At 51.0% G+C, this 22,447-nt stretch overlaps 1 protein-coding gene across 1 annotated transcript in view; it reads right to left on the bottom strand.

The window, feature by feature from the left end:
• Positions 1-20,748, bottom strand: part of PPP2R1A (protein phosphatase 2 scaffold subunit Aalpha) — a 33,149-nt gene extending 12,401 nt beyond the window's left edge. The window contains exons 1-4 of the mRNA XM_033845565.2: positions 20,589-20,748; positions 8,607-8,697; positions 5,558-5,658; positions 204-436 (exon numbers count right to left, since the gene is read on the bottom strand). Coding sequence (XP_033701456.1) covers positions 204-436; positions 5,558-5,658; positions 8,607-8,697; positions 20,589-20,666 — 503 coding nt within the window. The 5' untranslated portion in view covers positions 20,667-20,748. The remainder of the gene's footprint in view (positions 1-203; positions 437-5,557; positions 5,659-8,606; positions 8,698-20,588) is intronic.
• Positions 20,749-22,447: the final 1,699 nt, after the last annotated feature.

Here is a 22,447-nt window from a genome sequence, read left to right as displayed (position 1 = left end):
CACTTCCTAAATGACCAAGAGGCAGTGCCTGGGTTCACACCCAGCTGTGTCCAGACACCACTGTCTCTGAGGGGTGGGCAGAGGGGAGTGGGGGCTGGAAGAGCTCTGGGGCCTTTGGGCCCTGGATGGGCCTAGAGGGGGCCGAGGCTTGAGAGAAGGGGACCAAGGAGAGGGAAGAGGCTGGGTCTTGCCAGGGGACTCACTGTCGAAGTTCCGCCTTGACGGCACTGGACACGCGGGGGTAGCAGACGGAGAAGAGGCCGCAGGCCGACGTGCGGGAGGTGAACCAGTCGCCGCCCGCCAGCCGCTTCACGAGCGGCACGAAGTGGGCCTCAAGGTCGGAGGGCGAGTGCTCGTGCGAGATGGCCCGCAGGGACTCCACCGCCTTGTCCCGCACCACGGTTTCCTCCACCGTGGCCAGCGACTCCAGGGGTGGCTGGGGGGCAGAACACAAGGTCACCGCCCAGCTCCCTCCCCCCACCCCCCACTGCTCAGCTCCTCCAACAGGTCTTCCCTGACCCCCCCAAGCCAGCCTGCCTTCCCTGAAGAACCTCTTTCACAGGACCCTGAAGGCGCTTCAGTGGGGTCCACACACCTCACAATTATACACGTCGCTTTCTGAGGACAGGGCCGCAACTGTCATCAGCTTCTCAAAGTGCAGGAATCATCACTGATGTTGACTGGAACATCTATTTACTACATGTTCTGAGCAGGGCCACAACTCTAGGGGGGCACTGGTTCTAACTCACTGAATCCTACAAAGCAGGTCCTATGAAGAGGAAACTGAGGCACAGACAGGCTAAGTAACTTGCCCGAGCATAATAGCCACAAGCCAGGATCTAAACCGGGCCAGCTGGCTCCAGAACCTCCAAAGGGCTGACAGGCAATTGCATCAGGATCTCACAATACTGGGGGACTTTGAGGCTCGCGACTCTCACTGGTTTGTTACTGTGAGGCCTGGAGTGATCACGTTCCTTTACAGACATTTGACTGGCTCACCACCGTGTCCCCCGAGCCCAGCAGACCTCTTGGCACAGGGCAGGAACTCGGGAATTACTGACCTAATGAAGGGAGACTCAATTTACCCTAATCTGTTCAAAAAAGATGTGGAGGTCTGTGGTCTGAAGTCCAACCTGCCCTGACAGGTAAAGAAAGTAGAAGAAATGATAAATGGAAATGCTTCCAGGGCCCATGCAGGAAACAGAATTGAAGCAATGGGCAAAGGTGACAGGTGCGGACAACCGAGGCAGAGACTGGGGCAAACTGGAGAACATACAGTCTAAGGAGTACAGCTGCTTTCCAGCTCTGTCAGCTGTCACCACGGGGAAACATGGCCGGTAAAAGCAAAGCTGGTTTCCCAAAAGCAGCCAAAAGGGGCAGGTTCTTATCTGTGAAAAAAACCTCATTTAACACATGCTCCAACATGGATAAACCTTGAAGACATTATGCTAAATGAAATTAGCCAGTCGCAAAAGACTCCATATTGAATGACTCCTTTACGTGAGGTGTCCAGAGCACAGGCACACCTTGTTTTATTGCGCTTCACTTTACTGCACTTTGCAAATACTGCACTGTTTTAAAAAATGAAGGTTTGTGGCGTCTACCAACTCTATCAATGTCATTTTTCCAACAGCATTTGCTCACTTCAAGTCTGTGTCACATTCTGGTAATTCTCTCAATATTTCAAACTTTTTCATTATTAGTGTATTTGTTATGGTGACCTGCGATCAGTGACCTTTGATGTTACTATTGCAAAAAGACTACAACTCGCTGAAGGCTCAGATGATGGTTAGTATTTTTTAGCAAGAAAGTATTAACTAAGGTCTATGTACCTTTTTTTGACAGAATGCTATTGCACATTTGATAGACTACAGTAAAGTGTAACCATAACTTTTATATATACTAGGAAACAAAAAAATTCATGTGACTCGTTTTATTGCAATATTCACTTTACTATGGTAGTCTGGGACCAAACCTACAATATCTCTGAGGTATGCCTGTAGTCAGATTCACAGAGACAGAAAGTGGAATGATGGTTGCTGGGGGCTGGGGTAAGGAGCTTGGGGGTCACTGGTTAATGAGTACAGAGTTTCTTTGGGGAAGATGAGAAAGTTCTGGAGATGAATGGTAGTGATGGCTGCACCACAACGTGAATGTACTTAACATCACGGAAGAGTACACTTAAAAATGGTTAAAATGGTAAATATTATTTATAATTTACCATGATAAAAAAAATCAAAAACAGAATTTTTAAAAACTCATTTTAAAAAGGTGGTAATAGGGGCTTCGCTGGTGGCGCAGTGGTTGAGAGTCCGCCTGCCGATGCAGGGGACGCGGGTTCGTGACCCAGTCCGGGAAGATCCCACATGCCGCGGAGCGGCTGGGCCTGTGAGCCATGGCCGCTGGGCCTGCGCATCCGGAGCCTGTGCTCTGCATCGGGAGAGGCCGCAACAGTGAGAGGCCCGCATAACACACACAAAAAAAAGGTGGCAATGGGGGCTTCCCTGGTGGCGCAGTGGTTGAGAATCCGCCTGCCAATGCAGGGGACACGGGTTCAAGCCCTGGTCCGGGAAGATCCCACATGCTGCGGAGTAACTAAGCCCATGCGCCACAACTACTGAGCCTGTGCTCTAGAGCCGGTGAGCCACAACTACTGAGCCCACGTGCCACAACTACTGAAGCCCGCGTGCCTAGAGCCCATGTTCCGCAACAGGAGAGGCCACCACAATGAGGCCTGTGCACCACGGCGCAGAGTGGCTCGCACTCTCCGCAGCTGAAGAGGGCCTCCGTGCAGTGGCGGGGACCCAACACAGCCACGGGAGGGAGGGAGGGAGGGAGGGAGGGGGCAATGATTCACAAGGAAAACGTAATGCCATGCCTGCCTGGGGACCCTCAGTGTGTGGCCTGTGTCACAGGGACACGCTCTCGTAGGGTTCTGGGTGCAGGACTGGCTCACAGAGGTGTGGTTGCAGACATGGTGTCACAGTACTGCAGGGACCGGGTTCCTCTTATTTCCTTGTTCTCCCACTACCCAGGCTGGCACACAGGAGGCACTCAATCTTCCATTTAGAGTCCCTCAGTAAATATTGAGTAATAATTGATTAATACTTAGCAAGTGACTGTAAGTGAAACTTATGGTAACCTGTCACGATAACAGAGGCCTGGGGACTAAGGCTAAGCAGTAGTTACATCACCCAAGGATCTCTGCCCCAGTGGGTTACTGCAGGGAGAGGTTCTCACAGTGTGGTTCCCAGACCACCCACGGCAGGATCACCCAGGAGGCCTCTCCCAGCACAGACCTAAAGAATCAGACTCTGGGGGCAGGGCCCAGGAAGGTGCACACTGAGGAAACCCCAAATGATGCTTTTGCATAACAAAGACCCATTGCCATGAGGCCTCTGTGCAATGGAGGATGGGGTTCTCAAACCTGGGGAGGGGGAAAGGCGTGAACCTCCTAAAATCATCTCTACTCGTTTGAGGAGAGGGTCTGGAGTTTTCATTTTCATCTAAGGGACCCATGATTCCAAAAGGGTTAAGAGCTGCTGATACAGAAATAATCCTCACACTATACCTACACGGATCTCTGTGAAATTCCATCTCACTCACACCACAGAGAACGAGGGCCGGGATCGGGTCTGACACACCTCTGGGTTCCCGGAGCCCACAGTCCTTGCTCATGTTCATGGAATGAACAGGTTGCAAAAGAGCCATTTCCCGTAACTTGTCAAAATCCACCTCCTCCAGGAGCTCCTCCTCGACAGCTCCCCCATCCCATCTAACCCAGATTAGCCGCCTCTTCTGGGTTCTAAGGGTCCCTGGTTTCCCTTTATTCCAGCTCGGATCAGCCTGTGGGGCAACCAGGAGCCCTCTGAAGACAGTACAGAAGAGTGGTAGTGGCAACGAGTTGGGGGCCTGGGTTCAAATCCTGGCTCTGCCTCTTCCCAGCTTGTGCCTCGGTTTCCTCATCTGTGAAATGACACCAGCACGAGTCTCACAGGGTCGCTGCAGGACACAATGGGTTACTGTACATAAGGCACTCAGAACACACGCTGCAGGTGCTGAGTGAGCTGAAGCTATTCTGACCTGACTTGCCTGCGGGTTCCCAGTGTTGCCTGGCCCAGAGGGTCCTCACGGATACCAGTCCCAAAGGTCACACATGACTGCTCCCCAAAGAGAAGCATGGGATGACAGGGGTTTCCCTCATTGGGAATGATCAGTGGAAGACCCTGACCCTGAAGGAAGCCGGGTTCCGGCCGTTTGTCTGCAGGCCTGTGGCTCTGGTTGAAGCTGTGGGGTACTCAACAGTGTTCTCTGCTCCTGAGTCCTCTGAGAAGCTGCTGAAAGCTATTAATTCTCTCCTCAGAAAGACTGATAAACACCAGGGGCTGCAGATAGTTCCATGGAGTTCAAGGGACCCCTTTCAGGTAGGTCTAGGGACCTCATCACCTTCCTGGTGTTAAGCAGTCCTGCTCTGTATAAAATGTATGAAATGACCTCATTCACATACAATTTTCTGTGTGTTCATATACAATTATACATGTGCACTCAGGTGAGAGACAGGATACCAGAATCTAATGATAATTATCACAGCTTCTTAGAGTTAATGCTTAATGCATGTTTGGAAGAAAATAAATGACCATATGTGCTCAAATCCAAGACCCCAATAAGCAGCACATTATTTCACAGACCACTAAAAGGAACAAGGCCTGCTGACAGTAACTGTAAAACACCATCAAGTGCAGATGCCACAGTATGCTAACATGTCTTCAGGAACCATGAAAGAATTATTGGGAGGAAAAAAAAGGAGGCAGAGCTGTTCCACGGCTCTGAAGAACAGTGAGCAACCTCCAAGGGTCTTTCAACCCAGGTCACAGGACTGGAGCACTTCCTCCCTTCTCTTCTCCCAAACAGCAGTTGCTATCAGTATCTGACCATCTCTGTCCCCAGACATCACCCAGCACAAGGTCTCACAGGCAGGAAGTGGGTGGGGCCTGGGGGAGAGTCAACCGGACACACCTGGAAGCCCAGCTCTGCCACTCACTAGCCATGCGACCTTCGACACTGAACCTCTTGTTGCTCCAGGTGGCTGTCTCTACCCCAAAGGGTGGACACGACCTCACAACATATGGCATTAATGACAACGGAGCTACGATCTGTGAGTACTTACTACATGCCAAGTACTGTGCTAAGGGCTTCTTGAGTCGATTCTCAAGGTAAGTTTTAATGACTCGAGGTTAAGTAATTTACAAGTCACACAGCAAGCAGTGGAAGAACCCAGCCTAACTCCAAACTGAAAGCCTCACGCGTCGAGTGCCGGTGGGGCCTGGTGCTGGTCAGGCACGCCCAGTCAACGGTAAGGAGGACACCCGCGTTTTCGTGCTGATTTATTAAATGTCACTGCTGACTTGCCAGATTAAAGTGAATGTCCAAGGCCCAGCTGTTCCGAGAAGATGACCCCAGCCTCTCCTGCACTCTCCCCTCCCCGCCCTGGCTGCCAGGACCATGGGTCTGACCCCGCCAGGGCCAGGCAGGGGCCTTCCCCACCTTCCAGACTCACCAGCAGGCAGTGCACGTACTCAGGGCCTCCGACCAGAGTGGTGAAGGTGCCCAGCTGTTCCGCCAGGGCCAAGAGGACCTCATCCTCATCGTAGATGGTGTCTGTGGGACAAGACAGACTGGCTTACAGTTCCACCCCAAGTATGACCCCACCCTTCAGTAACCCAAGCTGGGAACAAGCAGGCTCCACTCTGCTTCCTCAAACTGGCAGCCACCCTCCACCTGGGTGGGCAGAGATGAAGGCAGAGGCTGGGGGCAGCTGACAGAGTGCCCGTGGCTAGGTGCGGGACACTGGGGGAGCGAGACCACCTCGCTGCATCCCAGTCTCCACACCTGTAAAATGGTGCCAATCCTTCCACTGCAGCGACGGCCAGAGTGAGGAGCAAACGCGACCACGTGTATGAGCGCAGAGCCTGGGAAACGGGAGCTCTTTTTGCTTCTACCCTCAGCACTGTTCCCTCTGCCAGGAACTTCGTTCTCTTCAGCCTGAGAAAGTCTGCTCTGTCCTTCGACACTTGGTTTAGCTACCGCTTCCTGGAAGATTTCCAGGATGCCACCCTGACAGGTCAGGTCCCTTCTCTAGGCTCACTGCCCAACCAGGCCACCCTTATCAGACCTCACTGCGGGCTATGACCACCCGAGTCCAGGACTGGCTCCTCTGTGCCCCAGCTTCTGCCAGAGATGAGCACAGTGGGCACTCAATCTGCTCAACTTTGCTGAAAGAAGGGACGATTGTGCGCGAAGAGAACTGCTCTGTCCTAACACCTAAATCCAAAGGCCCTTCTCAAGCTCCATCCTCCCTTTGCTGAGGCGATGGGAATGACTATGGCAGAAGACGCTAGCATCCCTAGCGTCTAGGCTGGCATCTCAGCTCCCTGAGTGTACGTGAGGCATATGCCCATCCTGTGGTAGGTTCAAATCCTGCTCTCTTGTTGGCTGGGTGTGTGGCAGCTCACTTGGCCTGAGACTCTTTTCTCATCCCCCAAATCACAACAACAGCGTTGTTCTGAGACTGAAGGGAAATAACTGCTTTCTGTGAAGAGCTCAGCTTGGGGCCCAGCACGAGAGTCAGTGCTTTACTAAACTCTGGCCGGCGTGGCTCTGGCGTGTCCTGCTCTCAGGCTCCCTCCCAGCCTCGGTTTCGCCGGCTCCCACTGTGGACAGTTCAGATCACCCTCCCTGTTCTGTTCCTTTCCTGGAGACCTTAAGGACATCCTCAACTCATACTCAACTCTACCTCCAGTCCAGACTCCTTGGCCAAGCTGCATCCCTGGAAGCTAAACATACGGGAGCTGCCAGCACCTCAGATCTCCACCCTTCCCACCTCCACACAACTGCCCTCCCAGCTTCTCTGGCCCACACCCGTCAACCCCCACGTTAACGTTGCCCCTGCGTCTCTCCCTGCAGCCCTCACCATGCAAAGCGCCACGTTCAATCCTGGCCCCGTCCGCCCTTCACTCCTGCCGGCTTCCCTCCAGGCAGCCTCCCCGCCACCTCCACCAAGAAACTGCCCGCAGCACGTGCTGCGTGGAGCACTGGATCCGCCAGCCATCCTGTGAGTTAGGGCCTGCTTTACCCCCTCTGCAGAGAGGGGAGCTGAGGTTGGGAGCGGTGGAATGGCTTAGCCAGGTGTGCCCAGCAGGTTGGTGGCACAGCTGGGTTTCAAACCCAGGTCCTTCCAACTCTTTTCTCTACAACTTTTTAGCCACTGCTTTACACTGCCGTACCACACTCCCTGTACCCCTTGCCCCCGAGGCCGTCCGGGTCTCAGCGTTCTAAAGCCTTCAAGTCTCTCCAACATTTCACCAGTGGAAGCCACTGGTTTGAGGTCATCTGCTCAATGTCACGTGTGCAGATGCCTCCTCCCCATGCGGTGTTCAGAGGCAGATACCCCTGAGCTCCTCAGTCATCAGCTGTGACTGTGGGCAAGTCCCTGCACATCCCCTCAAGCCTCAACTCCCCCAGTGTGAAACGATGAGGGGGTGAGAGTCCCTGCCTCCCTCCCGCCTCCCAGCACCATCACTAGGCCCAAGTGAGAGGATCAGAGATGAAAGAGTTTCACTAGGGACAAAGCACAGCTAACTCTGAGCCTTTCCTGGCGATTTTAATTAGTATGAAGTACGAAGTCATAATAAGAATGATGGGAACAGAGGATTTACCATTAACTGGTGATCCAGTCTGTATCAGATATTGTGTCAAGCGCTTTAAGTACATCTTCACAGACAGGAGAGCACAGGAACGGTCTAATCGCTAACACCTCAGCAGCACTTACCACATGCTGAGCACTTCACGTGGGATCTTATTTCATCTTCATATTAGGTTGAACTATTAATGCCCTTCTCACACATGAAGGATCGGAGGCGGGCAGATATGAAGTATCTCGCCCAAGGTCACACAGCTAGAAAGTGGTAGAGCTAGGATTTGAGCCCAGGTAGTTGGGACCCAAGTCTGTGCTATGAGTCATTAACCAACACTGTCGAGTTTGGAGCCAGCGTGACTTGATAAATATCCCCTCTGGAGCACCTCCTAACTGTAGGACCAAATAAGTTACCTCATCTCTCCACGCCTCGGTTTCCTCATCTATGAAATGGGGGCAGCAGTCTTACCTACCTCAAGGGGTTACTGTGAGATTAACTTGGACAACAATGGTGGTGTACATTTACCGAGCACAGCTCTATGTGAACGAACTCAATCCTCACAAGCAAGGGTTTAGAACACCACCTGGTACATTAGGTATATATATAGTAACTGTAGGCTGTTATTGTTATTATTTAATGTTCACAACATGCTACATCACATGTCGACTATGCCCATTTTACACATAAGAACTCTATGGAACAGTGAGGTAACTCGCCTAAAGTCACTGGAGCTTCGATTCAAACCTGGCTCTATCTGCCTCCAGAGCGCTTTTCACCAGTCCCTGCCCCAGCCCCAGCACCCGGCACACGGCACTTAACAAACAGCTTGTTAAATCCAGAGGGGCTTCTCTTACCTGGCAGGAACCACCCCCGGGAGCCCCCAACTGACCTGGGCCCCAGGAGGACCCGTACCTGTAAGGAAGGGCAGAAGCTCACTGCGGGTCCTTTCAACCCCGAGGGCCAAGGCGATGGTGGACAGCTTCTTGATGCTGTTGAGGCGAAGCTAATGACAGAACGAGAAAAGGAAGGGAGAATGTTAGCAAGTCCAGACTTAAGGGAGTCTGACACCTCTGGACCCAGTCAGCCCCTGGAAGCCTTGCTAAGCATGTGTGGGGTGCTGAGTAATAACCTGGCAAGTCTACCAAGTCACTCTGTGACCCTGGGTCATTAAATTACAATGGCAGCAGCAGCCTCAGCAAAAGCACCCGGCGGGTCTCACTGAGCCAACACCCCTCGTGGCACTTTCGAGGACCACCCTGTCCGACACTGCACCCGCCTCCCCACCGTCCCCACCCTCCTGCTTTTGCCCCCTCCTGCGCTCAGCAAGGCTAACACACTGAGCCTTGGACTCTAACAGCGGTAGCCACGTTCCCAGCTTACTCTGGGCCCAGTCCCAGCCCAAGCACTCACTTGCACTGTCTCATTTAACTCTCACGACAAGCAGAGGGTTACAAGCCCTGCCCCAGAGAAGAGGAAACGGGCTCAGGGAATGAAAGTCCCTTGCAAGGGTCACACAGCTCAGATGGTGTAGAGTGGGATTGTAACCAGGACTGTTGGCTAACAGTGATAACAGAACAAACAATACTATAATGGCGGGCAGCCACCAGAAGCTCGGGGTGACAGGTCTTCTCACAGCCTCTCGAAGGAACCAACGCTACTGACACCTTGATCTCAGACTTCTGGCTTCCAGAACTGAGAGAGAACACTCGTGGCTGTTTGAAGCTACCAAAGATGTGATGCTTTGCTGTGGTGACCCTCGGAATCTCACACACTCCGCTGACACACAGCGGGTCCCAGGCTCAGCCTGTTGGTGTTAGGACCGCACTTGATCCTCTCGTCCCCGGGGGCATGACTAGCCACCTCTCCACCACCATGGAGGCGCAGAAAGCTGCCTGAGCGAGCACTGAGACCCAGCCCCAGCTGCTGCCATCTGACTGGGAAACCTCTCTTCCTGTGTCTCCATCCTGACAACAGGGCTGCTCGGCTGCGGCCGGAAGGCAGTGAGCTCATGTGTGTGAGTGGAAGGCGACGCCCTCAAGGGTGAGTAAGCCGTGCCAGGCCAGGCCAAGCGGGAATCCTCCTCCCGGAAGGAAGGAAAGAAATGAAGGAAGGAAGGAAGGAAAGAATGAGGAGGGACCAGGTCAAGGAGAGCAGCAAGGGCTCCCGCAGCCTATTCTTTCCCAGGCCCCACGCAGCTGCGAACAGGTCTGCAAGTGACTGGCGTCCTGCATCCCCTCTGGTTTAAGGGGTTTAAGACTCTCTTTGGGAATCACAATGATGAGAACCTCAAGAAATGCTATGGTGGCCTCACCTCAAAAAAACACACACACCGCACTTTTCATACCACGTCACTGGGTTTTTGGACCACCTGGGCTTGAGGTAGTCCAAGCACTCACCATCCTGGTAGTAAAAGGATCTTCAGATTAAGTACTACAAGGCCTGCATCTTATTTTTAGCCCAAAATTAAATGTATATAAAGACAGACCTACAGAAACAGATAAACGACTCAAGATGGTGAACACGAACACTCACTGAATCTGAGTGGTAAGCACACAGGTGCTCACTGTACCGGTCTAGAGGTGGGCAGACTTTCTGTAAATTGCCAGGAAGTATTTTCAGCTTTGCAGGCCACTCGGTCTCTATCTCAACCACTCAACTGTGTCTCTGTAGCACAAAAACAGCCAAAGATGCAGACAATATGTAAGCAAGTGGGCATGACTGCATTCCAATAAAACTACACCTGCAAGGCTGCGGGGCAGAATCTGGCCCACACGCTGTAGTTTTCTGGCCCTTGTACTAGTCCTTCGATGTTCTGTACGTTTGAAATTGTCCTCAAGAATATATCAGAGTAAGTATTGACTTAGTTGCCTGTTTCTCTGTCACCTCCAAGTTGAATCTCTGTGTTCTTCTCTCAGCTGGGCTACATGGAAAAGCACATGTGGTCCAGGACACAGGATGCTGGCAGGGGATAATCATAATGACAGTAACAATAGCCGCTAGCATTTACTGATTGCTTACTATGTGCTTGGCGTGGATAATTAATACATTCACTCCTTAGAACTGTGCTCTGAGGTGGGTATTGTTACTAGAATCCTCCCTTTTAAAGGTAAGCACGCTGATGTGCAGAGAAGCTGTCACTTGGTGGAAAGGTGCAGAGCCGTGTCCAGAAGCCAGATGCCCTGACTCTTATTAATCTCAACATCATGCTGTCATTTAGCAACGATGCCCAGGGAACCGGCCCAGGAGAATCAGGCCAACTCTTCCATGGTGGACAGCCCCCTTCCTTCCACTGCTGTCTCTGGAGATTCTGCTTTTGGTTTTAAGAATAGCTGCTGGGGGCTTCCCTGGTGGCACAGTGGTTGAGAGTCCGCCTGCCAATGCAGGGGACACGGGTTCGAACCCTGGTCTGGGAAGATCCCACATGCCGTGGAGCAACTAAGCCCGTGAGCCACAGCTACTAAGCCTGCGCGTCTGGAGCCTGTGCTCCGCAACGAGAGGCCACGACAGTGAGAGGCCCGCGCACCGCGATGAAGAGTGGCCCCCGCTTGCCACAACTAGAGAAAGCCCTCGCACGGAAACGAAGACCCAACACAGCCAAAAATAAAGAAATAATAAATTTATAAAAAAAAAAAAAAAGAATAGCTGCTGGTTTCTTCGGCATAAATGGCACCGTGAACGCTTAAGAAAGGCAGCAACAGGGCGGGCTTTAGATACACTATCTGGGTTCAAGGCTAAGCTGCTTTTCACATTAGCTGTGGGAACTTGGGCCACTCTTTGTACCTTTTTGAGTCTCAATTTTCTCATCTGTGAAATGGGGGACTGTAATAATACCTATCCTTTGTACTTTGTGAGTACAAAGTGACATGATACTGGGAACAGCCTCGCACCAGAGGAAGATGAGCGATGGCAGCTATGGCAACCTTGCTCGGTTGACGGCACCCTGATTTTCGTCCACGTATCAAGGACACATGCAGCAGCTGGCTAGCTGTCCACCGACGTCTCGTTTCCCTTCTCTCACAGTGACAGAGTAATAATTACAAACATTTCCTTGGTACTCACTATGTGCCAGGCAGTGTTCTAGGTGCCAATGTTTTCACTCATTTGATCCTCACAACTGTGAGGTAAACACAGGATCACCCATTTTGGGGCAGAGAAAACAAAACCTCACACAGCTCTCAGGTGGCAAGATTTGAACCCCAGCCACTTGGCTCTGAGCCAATACTATCAATTCGTATTTCTGTTTTCTGGTGTTTTTCAGTTGGGGGGTGCACTATGAACCCCTTAGCAGGTTTTTAAATGATCACAATTTTGAAACAGAGGTGAGCATAAACAGCACTAGAAGTATCTGCAACAGCTGAAATGAGCTCTGAAGAGTCATGATTACCACTGGTGACAGAGTCATAGGTTTTGCTAACACTATTTATAATACGCTATAATATACTAGTACGTATAAATGTAATTCATAATAGAAGTTAAATTTGAGTTAGGGACTGGTGAAAATAAAGATGTTATTTTTCTCATCCAAATTCTTGGACCTGAATGCCAGATGGGCCCCAGGTTAAGAGCTCCTGCACTGGGCTATACTGCCACTCGTAACCTCTGGTTTTCACCTGTGCACATGAACCCTCGGCAAAGATATTTCTGAATCACCTGTGCATTTGGATATGACCATGAGACTAATGTCTGGCCAGTGGGAATGGTGTGTGTGACTTCTAGAAGTGTCCTTATGGGGAGACGGGGTCATATCCTTCATCCTTCCTTCCTGTTTAGAATGGGGCTATGATGGCTGGGGCTTCAGCAGCCATCTTGGGGTCTTGAGATAACCTGAGAATGGGGAGGGCAGGATGGAGACCAAACAGAGAACAATGTGTAAGAGCCTGGGACCCTAACACCTAGAGTGCCACACCAGCTTGGATTGCCACCAGACTTTTTGACTGTGAGTCAGAAATAAACTTCAAGCTCATTTAAGTCTCACATATTTATAGAATTTTCCTGTCATTTACAGGCAACCTTAATCCCAACTAACCCAGTCAATGACCTAGTTCTGGACACAAAGACATAAGGACAAATTGGCCAAGAAGCTTCCAGGAAAGATTTTCCTCTTTGACAAAAGGGAGGAGGACAAGAACCGGCTCCTTGCCCCAGTCGGCCCCTGCTTTCAGTGTGGTTCCACGAGGACGTAAGACAGCAGCTGATGCAGCAATCTCGTGACCACACGAAGCAGGTCAAAAGAACTGCACGCTCTAACCCAATTCTGTGATATCCTTGATCTGCTGAACTTGTTATATGAGGCAAAAGTGAACCCTTATTTAAATGACTGTTGGTTGAGTTCTCTGGAACGTTCCTGAGAGAGCAGCTATTAAAATCAATAAGAAACCTTCACTGTCCCTTCATCCAGTTGTAGCCATAAGAGTTCACTGTGCACTGTCCCCAAGCATGTCCCCACCAAGACCTACCACACTGGTCATCTATGGTTCCATGGCCACGCTTATCACCATGGGCTGGGGATGCCTGCATCCCCAGCAGTCCTCAGGCTAGTACATGAGACATAATAAATAAAATCTCCCTTCCCACCACTACATCCACATAGAAACATTACTCACTTTTTAAAACCCACGTCACGTTCAAGCCATGGAGCTTCCCTGACATGACCACGTACAGTATGAGCCCACAGGTAGTACATATTCCCTCCACAAGTCGAGTAAAGGCCGAAGGCCCTCCTATGGACTACAAGGCCCAACATGACGTGGTCCCTGTCCACGGATCCACTCTCACTTCCCACGCCCTCCTCTTGCTCCCTGGGTTCCTGTCACAGTGGTTCCCTTGACAGTAACTAAAATGCAAACGTATTGTTAGCCCAGGTCTTCACACTTGCTGACTTGCTGCTTCCTCAGCCTGAGACACCCTTCCCCACAGACAGCCCAGGGCCCTCTCACTGCATTCACGCCCCTGCTTAATCCTCACCAATGACTACCCTGGGTAAACCAGCATGCCCCCGTCACTCTCTATACATCTTAACTCATCACTTCCGACATATGCAGCTGATCCTTGAACATGAGGGTTAGGGGTGCCCACCCTCTCCGCAGCTGAAAACCTGAGTATAACTTACAGTGGTCCCTCCGTATCTGAAGTCTCCCATCTGTGGATTCAACCAAGTGTAGATCATGTATCACTGTAGTATTTACTACTGAAAACAACCCACATAAGTGGACCTGCACAGTTCAAATCCGTGTTGTTCAAGGGTCAACTGTTCTTCTTTGTTCACTGTTTATCCTTCCCCACTAGAATGTGGGCTTCACAAGGGCAGGGACTCTGTCTTCTGTACTCTGTGCCCCAAAATCCCAGGAGAGCGCCTGGCAAAGAGTAAGAGTCCAAAAGAATCTGGAGGAATATGCTCCGAACTGTTACTGTTTGGTAGAGCTGGTGGCTGATAATGAGCAGTGTGGAGGGGTCTGCAACACGGGTGCTTTAACAGTGACCCTAAGCCCGGGAAAATGCTCAGTGGGCCACACAAGTGCCTCTTCACCTCCTATCAAGTCCTAAACATCGGGACTTCCCTGGTGGCACAATGGTTAAGAATCCGCCTGCCAATGCAAAGGACACGGGTTCGATCCCTGGTCCGGGAAGATCCCACATGGTGCAGAGTAACTAAGCCTGTGTGCCACAACTACTGAGCCTGCGCTCTAGAGCCCATGCGCCTAGAGCCCGTGCTCTGCAACGAGAAGCCACCGCAATAAGAAGCTCATGCACCACAACAAAGAGTAGCCCCCACTGGCCACAACTAGAGAAAGGCTGCACGCAGCAATGAAGACCCAACAAGAGCCAAAAAAAAAAAAAAAAAAGTCCTGAACATCCTTCCACCTCATTCCATGAAGAATCATGTTTTTAAATGAACATAATGTGTGTGGGTATGTGTGGGTGGATGGGTGTGAAAAGTTCTGCATCACCCAAGAGTGAAATGGGCCCCACAATCTCTCTTTCTGGAGCTTTTTTTTTCTTTTTTAAAGTAACGAAGGAGCCAGTACTCTGGCTTCACCAATCAGCTAAGGGTCTCCAGATAAATCCCAGGCACCTCAAAGCTTGAGTTTCCTCACTGTAAGATGGTTATTACAACAATGCCTGCCTCACAGGATTGCTGGGACAATCAAATAGGGAAGACACAGAGACAGAGCCCGGCACGTAGCAAGCACCCAAGTGTTAACCATTATTCTCATCGTTATTTCTCCCATATTTGTATTTCTTGAGCAGGGTAAAGAAAAAGGTAAATTGAAACAGAAAAAGTAATCTCACCACCTCCTTGGAAACTGCAGCACAAACAAATACTTCCCTAGCAGTTTGCCTGGTGTTATAATTATTTATGGATGTGCCTGTTCCCCCTTTTGGAAGGTGACTTGCCTCTGGGATGAAGAAGGGACACGACTACTACCAACTGGTGATTCCTGAACCTAGTACTGGGCTGGGCACATCAAAAAGCAAAAATATAAATATTTTTCAAGTTTTTAAAAATGCAGGTCCCCCAGTGAAGGCATGGCAGAGCCTGAAACTTGAACCCATGTTCTTCACCATCACCCTATACCAACTTCTTTTTAAACTCTCAGAGGGCAGCCTTATTCCTAAGTTCTGCTTCAAATCCCCATGTACTCCTTGAAAAGAAGTCGGAGCCTGTGCTGTCATATTTCTAAGATGAGGACACGGGCATGCTGCCACGATGTCTTTGACCATGGTGAATACCTGCTGTCCTTACATTTTATCTCACTTAATCCTCACAACAGCCCTGCCAGGTGTGTCTTCCACCCTTTTCCTCATTTAACAAGAAAATCAAGGCCCAGAAGAGTTGAGTAACTCGTAAAGTGGCCAGTCCAGGATCTGAAACCCTGGAATGCGTCCACCCATGGCACTGCCTCCTCTGGGCCTACACGCTGTGCCCACAGGGGCCCAGCTCGGTGGTGAAGAGTGCTGCCCTGAAATCCAGTGCCCTTGGCTAAGTCCTAGTTTCAGTATTTACTGGGTGGTGTCACAATGACTGAGCAGCCTTATGTAAGAAATGGGAAGAGGGCTTCCCTGGTGGCGCAGTGGTTGAGAATCTGCCTGCTAATGCAGGGGACACACGTTCGAGCCCTGGTCTGGGAAGATCCCACATGCCGCGGAGCAACTGGGCCCGTGAGCCACAATTACCGAGCCTGTGCATCTGGAGCCTGTGGTCCGCAACAAGAGAGGCTGCGATAGTGAGAGGCCCATGCACCGCGATGAAGAGTGGTCCCCGCTTGCCACAACTAGAGAAAGCCCTCGCACAGAAATGAAGACCCAACACAGCCAAAAAATACATAAATAAGCCAAGCATTTGAAGCCCTTTAAAAAAAAAAAAAAAAAGGGAAGAATTTCAGACTGAAGATTCATAGTCACATTCAGAATCTGATTTAATTTAAACAAGCTAACTGTAAAAGAACATTTCTGGAACAATCAGAGAAATCTGATTATGAACCGACTGCTAGATGATACCAAAGAATCACTGTAAAAACTTTGTTAGCTGTGATAACGGCACTGTGGTTATTAAATGTCTGTTGCTTTATAGGTGCATAACGAAATACGTAGGAGAAAATATCTGGGGCCTGGGATTTATTTTTAAAATACTCAGCAAAAAAAAAAGGGGGGGGAGGGGAGAAGGATGAGGGACAGGTGAAAAAATGTGGTAAAACTTTAAAAAAACTGCTGAATCTGGATTTAGTACTATTTTCTCTGTTGTTTGAAATTTGACAATCAAAAAACATTTACTGGAAAGAAAACTAGCACCTATCTCAGATGTGTTTTGTGAAGACTCAACGAATGCACACAAAACACTTAGCAGGCTGGCATACAGCAGGGTTTCTCAACCTTGGCACCACTGACCCCTGGGCCATCCTCTGCGGTGGGGAAGGGCCTGGGCAGCGCGGGATGTCGGGCAGCATCCCTGGTCTCTTCCCCACTAGCTGCCTGCAGCACTCCCCCCACCAGTTGTGACAACCAAATATATCCCCAGACATCTGTCCCCTGGTAAGAACTGCTGCTCTAGAGTAACCATTAGAAGAATAGCTTTTAAAATGCCTGTAGCATCTCACCTCGGACAATTGAGGCCCTTGTTATTTCACCACCACCACCGGCAGACATTTAATGAAAACTTAAAATACATCAAGCACTGTTCTAAGCATTTACCACGTACTAACCTATTTAATCCTCGCAACATCCCTCTGAACTGCTAAATTAAAAATTATTCCCATTTTTTTCCTTTTCTTTTTTTTTTTTGCCAAGCCGCGCAGCTTTAAGGATCCTGGTTCCCCAAATAGGGACTGAACCCTGGGCCCACAGCAGTGAAAGTGCCGAGTCCCAACCACTGGACCGACAGGGAATTCCCTATTCCCTTTTATAGATGAGAAAACTGAGGCAGAGACAGTATTAATAACATAGAAACCTGGCCTCTCAACCAGTGGACCACATTTTAAGAAACATGGTGCCCCAAACACCCCTGAGATAATGCAATCCAGCCACCGCCTCTTACTGGCTGGGGAGGTGATCTCTTTGCAGCTCACTTTCCCAAGTATAAAACCACAAGCTACCACGATAACTGAACAAGGTCATCACTTACTGAACGCCTTCTCTGAGGCAGTCACTTAACATGCCAATTCCACTGCAACTTCTCAACCAGGTAGATGCTGCTTCCTCATCATTATTCCTTACAGATGAGGAATCTGGACCCCAAAAAGGGGAAGGCACTGGTGCAGGGCACAAAGGGAGCAAACCGGTAGAGCTGGGATTCAAATCTCAGTCATCCTTGACTTCTCCTTCCACATCACTCCCCACGGTGCATCCAATCCATCAGCAAATCTCAACAACTCTGCTTTTCAAGATACCCCCAATCTCACCACTTCCCCCTACCTGCCTGCCAGCGCTGGTCCTGGCTGCTCTGCAATGGCATCCTGGTAAGTCTATCTGCTCCTGCCCAGCCCCTACTCAGCAGTCAGAAGTCAGAACATGTCATTTCTCTACACAAAGCCTTGAACTGGCTCCCCCACCTCACCAGAGCCTTTGCCCTACTGGTCCACAGGCCTCACCTGATCTAGCCCGGATTAGTCCTCACCTGCCACCACTTTGCCAGTCACTGTGCTGCAGCTACCACGCTGGCCTTATTCTCTGAACTCACTGAGCACGCTCCCATCTCAGGGAGCCAGCACGCACCTGGCACTCCTTACGTATTTCCTGAATAAATAATTCCCCTTCAGCCTTCAGTGCAATAAAAGTAACAAATAAACAAAAAGAAAAATTAAATTACTTGAAAATGTTTAAAAAAAAAGGGCACTTCACCACCATCCTCAGGCTCCTACCACTTCTCCCTCTCAATCTCTACCTTGCAACCCAGCGACTACGGTATGCAGAATAATGGCCTCCCAAAGATGTCCATATCTTGAGCCCTAGAAGCTGTATGTCACTTTACATGGCAACAGGGACTTGGCAGGTGTGATCAAGGTTAAGGACCCTGAGATGGGGAGAGAATCCTGGATTACTCAGGTGGGCCCAATCTCATCACATGGATCCTTAAAATCAGAGACCCTCTCCCGGCTGGTCAGAAGGAGATGTGACTACAGTAGAACGGTCACAGAGACGCAACGCTGCTGGCTTTAGAGATGGACAAAGGGGCCACAAGCCAAGAAATGCAGGCAGCCTCCAGAACCTGGAAAATGGTAAAGGCACGGATTCTCCTCTAGAGCCTCCAGAAAGGACTATAATCCTGACAACACTGTAACTTCAGCCCAGTGAGACCTGTGTCAGACTACTGACCTCCAGAACTGTAAGATAATAAATTTGTGTTCTTTTAAACCACTACATTTACCTCAGGACTTTCCCACAGAGGGCTTCTCGCAATCTCATCACGATGGACAGTTTGGGTGGAGGCGGTCCTATGCATTGTACTTTTAGCAGAACCCTGACCTCTATCCACTAGACGCCAGTAGCACTTCCCCAGTTGTGACAAGCAAAAATGTCTCCAGATGTTGCCAATGTCCCCTCGTAGGCAAAAATCACCCTGGATTGAGAGCTAGTGCCATTATTTGTCTCCTCTCTCTTCCTGGAAGGCTCTTCCCCATCTTCTTTTGGGAGGTGACTCCTTCTTCTGGTCTTAAACTCTGCATCCTCGGAGGGGTTTTCCCTGACTGACCGTCTTAAAATGAATCTTCCCCACCCCACTCTGTGCTTGCTGGGTACTCTGCCCAGAAAGCCTCAAGGCTCCTTCCCCTGCCCCCTTCAGATATTTGCTCAGACACCACCTTCTCAGCAAGGCCTTCAATGACCACTCTGAATCCGCATCCTCCACCCGCTTCCTTTATTTTTTCCGTAGTACTTATCCCCATCTAACATAATATGTATTTTCCTTATTGTCTTGTTTATTGTCTTTTTCCCCTCACTACAAGGTAAGCTCCACAAGGCCAGATTTTGTCTTTTTCCCTGTTGTATACCTGTGCCTAGAACAGTGCCCAACACAGAGCAGAGGCCCAATAATTTTTACTCAGTATCACAACATCCTGCTGTTTCCTGTCCACCAACGTCTCATACGTGTGAACAATGTATTCGGTTCCGATTCACATCTGTCTCTTGTATAACAACTGGCATCACCATCAATCACACCCTCAGCACCACAGCTGATATGTGGCAGGTGTCTATTGGACCAACGAATTCCTACAACAGCCCTAGGAGTTAGACAATCACCTCTATTTGAGAGAAGAAGAAACCGAGGCTTGGAGAGATGAACTTGCCCATGTCAATCAGCAAGAAGTGGAAGAGCCAGGAGCTCACCCTCTGCCTGTCTGACTACTGAACTAGCGTCACAGCGCCGGGACCTCAGAGGCTGGGGGCTGGGCCAGTGCAACCCGCTCAATTTTATAAACGGGGAAATTGAGGCCCAGATGCGAACTCTTCAGTCACCACTCCCCATAACTACAGCTAGCCTTTATTGGACCCTTACAACAGACCAGGCGCCATTCTACGTGACTCGTATTATTAACTCGTTCAGTCCCTCACAACCACCCAATGAGACCGGGACTATTATTAGAGCAGTTTACGGAAAACAGAGGCCCAGATCCGTGAGGTAATCGGCACAAGGTCACTCGGCGGGTGAGAGGCGGGGCTGGGATGGGCAAACCCTAGAACCCTACCTCTTCTCAATCCCTCGCCGGCTGGCCTCTGGGCCCTGAGCCCCCTCCCCCCTCCCCAGAAATGTTAGCCCATTTAGTACACTGCCCACCCCCCACGCAATGGGAGGCTCCCAGAAGGGGGGCGACTTTCCACCTCGTAATTTGCTGCTGAATTTAGCTAGTTGCTCCCTTGGGAATGGGCTTCCGCCTCCCTCTCCCCTTCGGGGTCTACACCACAAGTGGAGGCGGGTGGGAGAGCAGGAATTAGAAAGTCAGCTTTCACATCTCAGTCCCCATTTGAAGGGTATACCCCACAGCGCTGAGCCCCTACAGGGAGAAAACCTACCCGGGTCCCCATCAACCAGGCGGCCCCTCCCCAACTCGGAGCAAGTCACGCGCCCACCCCATCCCCAAGGGGCCATTCAAGGGCCGCCGCCGATCACCGAGCCCTCCCCTCGCCTCTCCCCGACCCAGTCGTCCAAGCCCCTGCTGGGCCGCGGCCCCCAAGGCCCGGGACCCTCCAAGCTTGCCCTCGCCCCCGCGCGCCGCTGGGCCGACACCCAATCCCAGGCGCCGTCTCACTGAGTCCGGGGACCGAGAGAGATAAGAGTGGAACGCTGATTGGCCGCCGCCCCCTTCCGCCACTCTCGGCGAACACTGAACCCTCTCCGCGAGGGACGCCCGTGCTCCCAGGTCCCCCTTCCCGTCTTCCTCAAGTCCCCCGTTGTCTCCGGACCTGAACATCCTCGTTGCGGAGCTCGTCTATGAGCACCGCGATGGGGTAGAGCGAGTCGTCGCCGTCGGCCGCCGCCATCTTGGCTCCGTCCTGTTCCTGTCAGACTGCGGCCAGCGCCTTACTAAAACGGGGCTAGGCAGGGGCTGGGCTGTGAGGAGGAAAAGAGGGCGTGGGGACGCCCGAGCCACTTTACAGGGGCTGCCCCACAGTTATTGCCCAATGACCGGGCCAAGCCTGCGTTTCTTTGGTCCGAACAAATGAAGTCCCGCCTACCGCCTATTTGCCATTGGCCGAAGGGACATTAAGTTTGCCAGAGCCTCGAAGAGGGGGAGGAGAAAACGGAAGTACGTAGTATCTTAGCGACAAAGATTGTGCCCGCCTACGTCGCCGCTAACAACGTCCTAGACGAGCAGTTGTTTCTAGCCAATGAGGGGCAGGATTGGGAGGTGGCGAAGCCCGTTCTCCGAGTCCCGGAGAAAGCTTCTGCTAGTGCGTCGCTAGGAGTGCTTGACGTCATGGTCGGGGGGGAACCAGAACAGTCTGCAGGTTTCGGCTTGGGAGGCAGTGGCCCCCTCCGGTTGGCAGGCGGACTCCCAGAGCCTTTGTGCGGGAGGAGGAGTGAGTCTTTCATTTCTGCCTTACTATGCCGAGGCCCAGAGAAGGGTGGCGACTTGCCTTACTCTCTGGACAAAACTCACGCCCCTCAGGTTGGTATGTGGATCTGCTTACCGAACGCACGTCTCCCACCTCCCCTTTTTACTCTTCAGCGGTTCTGGAAAATTAGCTACCTGAGCATATCATGCTTTTTCATGCCAACAAGTCTTTGCCCAAACCGTACGTTCTATTTGGAGAGCAGTTCCTAGTAAATTGTTCGATCTCTACGTAAATATCTCCCTTTCCCTTCCTCTCTTTAGGCTTGGTCCTCAAGCCCCAGAGCCACAAAATCAATCTCGCTCGCTCGCTCTCTCAAAATTCCTTTCCCTTGGCTGGGGCTGTGACCATACACTGGAGTCTGTCGCCTCCCACAGCGTGAGAGCAGCGTTGGGGCTGACGAATCTCTGTTCCTTGCCTCACTCAACACAGCCCCTCACCCGCAATTTTAGAACCACGCTAACAGAGTTGGGGGATGGGGAGGCCTGGAATGCACCTTCCCCCTTATCGTGTCACTTCAAGGGCACAGCTGAGCTAGGACTCCAGGACAGGTCCAGGCATCTCTTCCAAAGACCCCTTACCCACTCCAGTTAGGAAACTACTCCCTATAAAAGGGGGTGGGGTGGGGGGAGACGTTGCCTATTTCAATCCTTGCCCTCCTTATTCCAAGGATCTTTCCCCCAACCCAACCCTGCTAGCCCACTGAGACTACAGGTTCCTTAGCTAAGGATGCACTTTAAATACCTTAGAATTTTATTTGTCAGTTATACCTCAGTAAAGCTCCCCCCCCCCCAAAAAAAAAGTCCCAAGTGTGCCTTGCAGAGATAGTCTCTGCATTGGACAGATGCAGTCAGCAGCTTGATTCTGGTCAGACTCTTCAAAGAGCAGGCCCTGACCGTGAGAGCATCTCAATGAGTGACCCAGACAATTCCCTCAGCACTGCAGTTTGTTTCTACGGTTCACATCCTAAAAGAGGGATGTCCAAGTGGCACAGTAAACACCTGTGTGCCACTTGGACACAGTGGCAGCAGTCCAGGTCCCTGGCCAGTGATGAGAACAATCACATCTGCTTTCTATTCTTGCAGAGCTCGCACTAAGACTAACCAGCCACAGTGGCCCAGGGGACACCTTTAGGTTTCAGCTTACTTAAACCATCAGTATAGTCAGACCATGCATTTAGGGAAGAGTCTCAGAGAACTGAGGGTTGG

This window comes from Tursiops truncatus, chromosome 19 (assembly GCF_011762595.2).
Source record: "Tursiops truncatus isolate mTurTru1 chromosome 19, mTurTru1.mat.Y, whole genome shotgun sequence".
NCBI lineage: Eukaryota > Metazoa > Chordata > Mammalia > Artiodactyla > Delphinidae > Tursiops > Tursiops truncatus.
The sequence above is the reverse complement of the archived record's forward strand: the minus strand, read 5'-3'. Positions and strand labels throughout refer to the sequence as shown.